Below are 9,486 nucleotides of genomic sequence, written 5' to 3' on the forward strand. Positions count from 1 at the left end.
AAAGTATATTAATATGATAACATTATCAGTTTTAAATTCATATGTGTGATTAATTTATTGAAATACAATAATGTTCACTATGTAAATTTCAAAATGTAATTCGTAGTATCACATATATAAACCAGATATTTTTTGGGCATAAATATACAACTGACTTCAAATGTTTTTCGGGCATAAACTTACAACTGACTTGACATATACAATATCAAAAATATTTTTTTATGGGATTAATGAAGGTGATTTTAGTAAGAAAACACCTTGAATCATCTCTAATAAAATGTTATTGAAGGCGTTTTTTACCAAAATCACCTTCAATAATCTCACCTAAAAATTTATTGTGTGAAATATTAAAGGCATTTTGGGCAAAAAATGCCTTCAAGAATCCATTTCAACTTTTTTGTATAGATTATTGAAGGTATTTTAAAAAAAATTACCTTTAATAATACCAACTAAAAATTAATTGAATGGATTATTGAAGTTACTTTTAGCCAAAAACGCCTTTAATAATCCTTTTCATATTTTTTGTATGGATTATTAAGGGTGTTTCTCTGCCAAAAAACACATTTAATATTCTCTCCAAAATGTATTAAAGTAATTGGTGAAAACATTTTTGCTCAGAAAACACCTAAAATAATTAATTACAAATAATCTCTGTAAAAACCCAAAAAAGGCTAAAGGGAGGGATCAAATTTATCACCTTATAGTTAACATCCGTACGATCTTAAAATTTTGATATGATATTTATTGAAGGTATTTTTTTACCAAAAGCGTCTTCAATAAGCCTGTGGAATATTTTGGTGAAATTATTAAAGGCGTTTCTTGTAGAAAATACCTTCGATAATAGTATACATTTTTTATGAGGGGATTATTGAAGGCGTTGTCTGCTAAAAATGCCTTCAGTAATTCCCTATCATTTTTTAACGGAATTATTCAAACCATTTTTTTTCAAAAACACCTTTAGTGTTCACTCAAATTTTTAAGACACAATTATTCAATGTGTTTTAGTCAATAAACATCACTAATATCAAGTTTTAGGTGACGTTTATAAGTAATAATATTGCTATTTGAATATTTAGTGGCATTTTGATAATGAACGCCTTAAGTTTTATAAAAACACGGAAGCTAGTGACATTCGTAAGTGAAACGCCATTACAAAATTGACATTTTTAAAATTCAGATATTATGTTAAATATTTTATTATAATTTAGAGTTATAACATTATACTTATTAAACACTTGACCTCTAATGGTTGAGATCCATCTATCCTTTATCAAATACGCCCATTCAAGTGGTTCGGGAGTTGCTGAGCTTAGCTATACTAGATTCCTAGATTTTTTGTTTATTTTTTATTTTTTATTTTTTGGATCTGTCTTGCACTCTTCCAAGAAAACATATGTACACTAACAAGAGAAAAAACAAAAAGGAATCAAGAATAATGGCTTTTCGACACCAATAATTTTAATGTGTTAGATTTATTATTTTACCAACTTATCAACTTGTATATTCAACAACCTTCATCTTTAAACAGTTAAAAGAAACAGCAATGGATATCTCGACACTCTTAACTCTTGATATATTCACGATGAAGATACCTATAAACATAGAAACTTGTTTAGACTCTCCAAGAGAGAAAACAATTTTAACCTCTTAGCTTTCTTCCAACTAAAAATTAATTTCCCTGGTCATATTCTCATATCTCATTCTCATTAATTAGCATTTTTTTAAATAAATTTAATTTATAACATTGTTTAAAAACTCAAATTTACTTTTTGTGTAAATTAAAATTCCTAAAATTTTAAAAGCTGTAAACATCTTAATTCTACTTTAAAAATGAATAAACGTTTTATAAAATGAACCAAGCACCCTCTATATAACCTCGAAAATGGACGAATAAGTTCGGCAAGTCCAAGTTGATCCGTATAAAGCTAACCCAATAATATCCATGATTAGAAATCTATTTAGGGTTTAAGATATTGTGTTTAAGATTGTCGGCCTAGAAGATGAATCCAACTCAAAAGTTAAAAAAGGCCGAGGATTTTGGGTTGGTCTAGATTCGATGCAGGGCTATGGTTTTGACTGCATTAAATCCGAACCTGATTTGGGAAGCAATTATTGGCCCAACGTAGTGGAAAAAACTTCGGCCCAGGTTTAAGAAGGCAAGGTAGTTTCAGATTCTGGACAGTGGCAGTTTCAGGTTCAAGAAGCCAGAAACAATTGAAGGAGCAGGCAGTTTTCATTCGTAACTTGTACCTTTGGAACAAGAGGAGTGCAGCAGTTGACAAGTCTACTTTGAAGGCAATTACAGGTAAGACAATTGTAGGAAAAAGAAAAACAGCTACAGATTCCATCTTGGTTAAAATTTATTTACATCTCCGATTTGTGTGCAATATTTCATTTTTATCCACCATCTTTAAAATTCAAATTTTTTTTTTAAATTTTTGTCATCCATAATCCTTTAAAAATATTTCAAATGAATTCATTTCATCAACTACCATTTAAACTTTAATTGAATATGTTTATTCAATACCACAAAGATTCATATGCAATAAATTTTAACTCAAAAAATAAAGGTTGAAATTTTTTGCCACATGAACATGCTTGTGGTTCTTATGATACAAATTTTTATCAAATTTTAATGACAATTAAAAAAATGGATAAATTTGAAATATTTTTAAAATATTATAAAAAAAAATTAGTTTTCAAGTTTGAGGATGAAAAGGAAAGTGATCAATAATCATTGATATTTATGATGCAATTTTCTCTGGTGTTTATGATGATGTTACTGGTTACCGATGATGATGATGATAAATTATTATTATTATTATGATAACTCTGAAACAAGGAAGGATTATAATAAATTTGTGTGAAAATATAATCTGACGATAATTAATATAAATGAACAACTAATTAATTAATAACGTTAGTTTATTAAAAATTAATTAAGAACAGAAGTTGCGTTGTAGACAGCGCATTCCACTTGACTAGACCCCGTTATCTGCCTCTCTTCAATTACCGGAGGGGCTATTGTAAGATCGAGATTCAAGTCTGGCAAACTGCTGATCACTGTGTTGCTGTCCTCCGCCTCTGAACCACTTGCAGAATTCAAGTGTTGATTGTTATTATAGCTGACGGAATCCACAGCACCAGAGTTGGACTCGTTTGACATATTCGTTTTGGTTATTACACTAGAGAGTACCAATCGACGATTGTTTGGGTCAATTCCCATCTGCAATAGTTTCCTTTTTATGTGAGTATTCCAGTAATTCTTCACTTCGTTGTCTGTCCTTCCTGGTAATCTTCCTGCTATTAATGACCACCTAAACAATTAACAATATCATTATCAATACTGCTCTTTTTTTTTTTTTAAGAAAAAAATTAGGATAAGGGAAGACTTTTCCATTCTAGAGCTAGGACAGACAGCAAGTTTTAAAGAGGACTTAAATTAGACAGACAATCTACCAAAGAGATTATTAGTAGTGGGATTCAAACTCAAGTTTTACAAGCGTAGAATTCGTAACTTATTAACTCAACCAAACTATGATACTTTTTATCATTACTGTTTATATTATACAGACGAGAACTTTTAAAAATTTAATTGAATAACGAAATGTTCAGTATCTGTACGTGTTCAGAATTAATTGAAAATTTAAAAGAAAACATGGTATGTTTGTATTTACCTATTTCCTAAGAGTGCATGGAGTTTGATGATGAGGTCCTCTTCATCTTCGGCAAAATTGCCTCGTTTAAGTTCTGGCCTTAGGTAGTTTACCCATCTCAATCGACAACTTTTACCACAACGTAGCAACCCTAGTGATCATTCAAAAATGCAAATATAAATTTGAGTAAAAGCACTTTAAGAAAGCATATATAATTGAGAAAGATTAGCATGCATGAATTGATATTAATATACCTGCAGCCTGAGGAAGAGAGCGCCAGCAACCTTCACCATGTTTTTGAATGTAATCAACAAGCTTCTGGTCTTCCAGTTTAGACCATGCTCCTTTGTTAGTCTCTTTCTTCTCACAGCAAGGCTTTCTCATTGAAAAAAATAAAAATAAAATAATAAAACACAACCCAAACAGATGATAATTAACTAAAAGGGAAAAGCAGAGGCTAATTGCAAAATCAGGTGATGGATAGCAAGGATAGGCAATCAGGCAAGCAAACGCAAGCGAGTGTAAATGGAGGAAGAAAAAATATAGAGGGGTCGTGCCCATCTGCTAGGGCTTTGACTTACGGTTACCAGCCGCAGATTTGTCACGCTTTGCATACCGTTGGACGTGTGAATCCGCGGCGCCGATATAATTTCATCTTTTTAATTTTTGTATTATATATATAAATTTTTCATTTCAAATTATTTCATTCTACTTAAATTATATGAGGTTTAAAAAAGTTCTTTTATTTTAATATACTTGATATTGAAATTAGTGTTTCATGCTTTGTAATATAAAAAATATATAAAAATTATGAAAAACAATCTTACAATATAACAAATAAGAGTTTTTAGATGTAAAAAGAAAATGAATAATTTTGAGATATTTCAAAAAAAAATAAAAAGACGAAAATGGGAGTACTGATTTGTATATATACACAAAGGTAAAGATAATTATTTCGTTTATTAATTATTCATCATGTAGTAAAAAAGAAAGTAAGTTTGGATGAAAAGATAACAAAACTTTATAAACATTATCAAAAATAAAATTTAAGTATTAGAAATAAAATAATCACCTTATTAGCAAGAAGCTTTTATTCTTATAAATTAGATATAATTATGTTTCTTACAAGTCATTTTTATTTTATAAAATTGAAAAAAGATAAAAATTAAATGAAAACTAAAAATGATATATCCTTTTAACTTGTATCAACTCTCTAGTTTAAGAATTTATGTTTAATCAGTAAATAAATATCAATACGCTTGGTGGGGCTTCACATATATATATATATATATATGTATGTATCTTGCTAATGTTATAAAAGGTGTAAAAAGGGGCAAATTATAATAAGAACTTAGATTGAAAAGTTAAGTTTGCAATAATTTTATTTTGATTGATAACCTATACTTCCGGGTATCTTTCTTTAAAAAAAAAAGAAAAAGAAAAAGAAAAACCGTCCCTCAAACCTGGTGCCAGCGGGTGTGGTAATTGGTAGGAAAAGGAGGGAGAAGTCACATGTTTTGAGGTTGACTGTTAGATTTTCATAGAAAATGCTTCCAACTGACAACGAGATTATCTACAAAATCACAGGTACGTATATTGAGAGTAAACACCAATTTCCACTGAAAAAATATTTTAATATTATGTATTTTGTATACTTAACTACTATAAAGCTAGATGTTTATAATTAAAAGATAAGTAAAATTTTTAATTTCCTTATTTTCTTTTGAGGCCTCCTAGATTTCATTTTGACCTTTTGTGGCAGAGACTTAACTTTCGGGAAGATCAAGCAGCAGCACGTTGGGAATGGGGATCGACCGAACCCTTTTCTTTCGCCCCAAATTTAATGACCTCTCAATCTTCGAATTTCAAAGATTTTCGAAGCAAACATCTTAGGAAAACCAATTAATATTTTGACTGCCTGTATTTCTAAGCAGTGAGATTTGACTTACAGGTAAAACCAAGTAATATTTTGCTACTGTTAGACACAAGGTTAAGGTGTTTACATCACCCATTTTGCTTGAGAGGGAGTGATACAGGATATTGATCCAAACTTGAAGATAAAATCAGTTTGTAAAACTAATATTTATAATATCAAAAGCTATGATAGATTTTCCATTCTCTCATATTTATCTTTCAAGTTTTATCATTTTCTTATTTCTATCTTTCTAATTTTATCTCTATTTATAAACGATCTTGTATATCTCTTGTACTCTATGTTGCGTCTAAATAAAATACAACTCTGACAAACAAAACATAAGTGAGTTTCTTTATCTTTATAAAACTTTAGTAGTAAGACACAATGATGCGCCATTTTCGAAAAAGAAACTTCGTCTCTTATTATTTCTTTCAAAACTAGATTTTGGAGTGAGATTGTCAAATAAGGTGAAAAAAAAAACTATTTGTTTTTTAGCCATCAAAAAATATATATTATTTCATCAAATATGTACAGAGATGTTCTTTGGCTTAGTAAAGAGCTTTCCTACCGAACAAGGCTAGTCCTGGGAAATAATTTCGAACATTTTCCACAAGATTTGATTATTTTGCTTCAGACTATGCCTTGAGTATAACAGTTCTTTAATATTGGTTTTGGGTTTAGTCCCTTCTGAAATGCCATATAAAATCTTTTATCTGCGGAGTTTTCAATCGAATTTAAGAAAGGACAATTTTTTGATTTTTTAGTTTGTGATGTGGCTTTAATGACATGGAGGTTGATGATGATGTGGCTTAAATGAATAAAATGGAATACAAATTGATGTGGAGTATCTTTTTTATATAATATTTTTTATGTAAAATTTATCCATGAATTGCAAAAGTTATATTTGTTAGATCAAAAACACCCCAATCCAATTAAGCCAACGAAAATATAATAAAACTATCAAGCAACTATTCAAGTGACAAAACTTTAACATGGTTTAGCCTAACTAATTTACGCCCAAAGATAAAAAAAAATGATCTACTAATTGTAAAAATTTATAAACATAAAATCTAATTCAACTACTTAATAATTAATACTTATTGACACTTTCAATTTCTTTTAATCCTATGAAATATTCTGGACCCAAACAAACACAAACTATGTGCATCCATGCACCATACTTATATGAATCCTTTCATTCTCCTCTAGCCCACTCAAACATACACATCCATAAAGATGCCAATCTCCTGTAATCTTATGAAGTATCTACCTAATAAAACCCTACAACTCATTTACATTTTTTTCTTATACTTAATCCTATAGAGATTTCACTTATTTATAAGTATACAAACTTACGTATCAAGAATCATTTTTCTCTTAGAATTTTTCTTTTGCAAGTCTTATTGTCTATTAAGTAATATCTAAATAATTTCAAACAAATCTGTTATGATATTTAAGTCATTATTCCCAACAATCTCCATCTTAACTCAAATTTCATCAAATCATCAATTTCATGCTAGACATACTTGGCTTCAACTGTAATTGAAGTCTTGTAATCATTTTCTCTTATGTATCTTTAGGTTTCATGCAAATTGATTTTTAAAACATGAACTCAAACTCTTCCTTGAATCAAGCTTTTCAAAGCTTGCATTTTCTCATATCTTGAACTTTCAACTTTGATATCATGTATTAGGCCAAAAATGCCCCAATCTAACTAGCCAATAAAAGCATAACCAAACTATCAAGCAACCACATAAGAGACAAAAATTTAATGTAGTCAATTCAACCAGCTTACATCTACGAATGAAAAAAAAAAAAAGATCTACTAGTTATAAAGAATTACAAGCATACAATCTCACTCAACCACTCAACAATTAATACTCATTAACCCTTTCAATCTCCTCTAGTCCTATGAAGTATTTTTAACCCAAACAAATATATACCCATGTGCACTCATGCACCATACATATGTGAACTTTTTCATTCTCCTTTAGTCTACTCAAACATACATACTAATGAAGACGATAATCTCCTGTACTCCTATGGAGTGTTACCCAATAAAACCTTATAACTTTCTTATATTTTTTTCTCATACCTAACCCTATAAAAACTCTATCTAATTATAAGTATCAAACTTGCCTATCAAGAATTCATTTTCTTTTAAAATTCTTCTTTTACAAATATTCTTGTACACCAAGCAATATCTATTCTATCTTAAATAAATCTATTATGAGATTTAAATCATTATTTTCAACAATATTTATGAGTATTAGTGATTCTCAATTGAGTTTTACAAAGGTAATTGCCACATATGCTACATATTCAATGAAGTAATTCTAAATATTTATAGCTTAAATATTTGAGAATATGATTAATCATTTATCCTAATAATTTTACATAAAAAAGGACAAATTAATTATTTAGTACTTTATTTTTTTATTCTTTCCACTACAAGAAAATGGGTATATAGTAGCAATTTTTTGGTGGCATTTTTCAACAAAAGCCACTAAGTTTTGTATTTTTAAAAAGTTAGCAGTGCTTTTATCAAAAACACCCCTAAGTATACATGTAATGACATTTTTAACCTAAAACGCCACTAACCAACATCATTTAGTGGCGTTTGTTTATCAAAATGCTACTAATTAGTAAAAATTAATAGCGTTTGTAGTCTACAAATGCCACTAATGGAATTATTAAAATTCATCAATTTTTTTTTAAAAACAAAACACACAATTTAACTCAAATTTAATGACGTTTTTATAACAAATGTCACTATTTATCATCATTTAATGCCGTTTGTCTAGGTAAACATTCTAAATAAAATTATTTAGTGGCATTTGTTATCACAAATGTCACTAAAATTTCCCCATTTTCACCAATTTGGTCAAGTATTTCTAACAAATTGCTTTCTTTTTCATTTCCCCCTTTTCCCCTATTCTAGCCATATTGTTTTCCTTTTATTTTTCATTGATTTTCATTTCCATTTTCCTTTTTTTTTCCCCTATTCTACCTAGATTGAAGCCTTTTCTTTTTATTTTGCTTTCCTTTTTCTTTTCAAATGAAACCAATTTTGCCCATTTTGTTTCGAGCTTCAGTAACATCTACAGTGGATACTTTTTTGGCAGATCCTTAGCATCAGTGATCTTTAACTTGCTGGCCTTAATTTTCAATGGAAATGCTATTTTTATTTTTTCATTAATGATTCTTATACTATGTTTTTTGTCATTCCTCAATAGCATTTTTAAAATAATTTTGTTTGAGGGAGGGGTTTGTTTTTTTTTTTTTTTTGTTTTTGAGTGTATTGATTGATCACTAGATATGTAAAAAAAAAATGACCAATTTAGATGAGGATTGTTGCATTTGTGTTTGATGTTATGATGTGATGCTTATATTTGTGTTTCATTTGGATACCTAGTACTCCAGACCATCGACCTGCTTTTAGGGGTGTTAACTAGTTTTTTAGTATATGTGTATGCAAGTGCTACTATGGACATGCTAGATTTGATAATTTTATAGCTATCTCGTAAAAGGGAGACCTGGTGGGATCTGGGATTGTTTAGACCCAAGCTATTCTTTTATGCTAGTGAAATGAGAATCAACTAGCTAGTTTTTTGCTTTAATTAAGTAGTTTATTAAGTTGGAGTTGGAAGTTAGATGCTTGCAATTAGTTCAAGGTTACTATAAAGATAACAATATGTAACTATAAAGGCCTTGCTAGATATTTCTTTATATACTTACTCTTGTAATGAGAAAAAGAAGTTTGGCAAAAAATTTGTTTGACTGTGACAATTGCTACTAATATAAGGATGGATCCATCAATTATTCAAGCTGATAGTTTTGGATAATCTGCATTAGTGCTAATATAAAGATGGATCTATCAATATAGGGATGCATTTGTAAATAGATGATAAGGCA

General features: G+C 29.1%; 1 protein-coding gene across 1 annotated transcript; it reads right to left on the minus strand.

The window, feature by feature from the left end:
* Positions 1-2,869: 2,869 nt before the first annotated feature.
* On the minus strand, positions 2,870-4,263 carry LOC111290177 (myb-related protein 308-like). Its single transcript, XM_022881530.2, has 3 exons — positions 3,911-4,263; positions 3,678-3,807; positions 2,870-3,317 (listed from the first exon to the last, which is right to left on the minus strand). Exons 1-3 carry the CDS (start codon positions 4,215-4,217, stop codon positions 2,936-2,938), a joined length of 819 nt encoding a protein of 272 aa, XP_022737265.2. The 5' UTR covers positions 4,218-4,263; the 3' UTR covers positions 2,870-2,935.
* Positions 4,264-9,486: the final 5,223 nt, after the last annotated feature.

This window comes from Durio zibethinus, chromosome 11, assembly GCF_047325235.1.
Source record: "Durio zibethinus cultivar Kanyao isolate XHJ-2024 chromosome 11, ASM4732523v1, whole genome shotgun sequence".
NCBI lineage: Eukaryota > Viridiplantae > Streptophyta > Magnoliopsida > Malvales > Malvaceae > Durio > Durio zibethinus.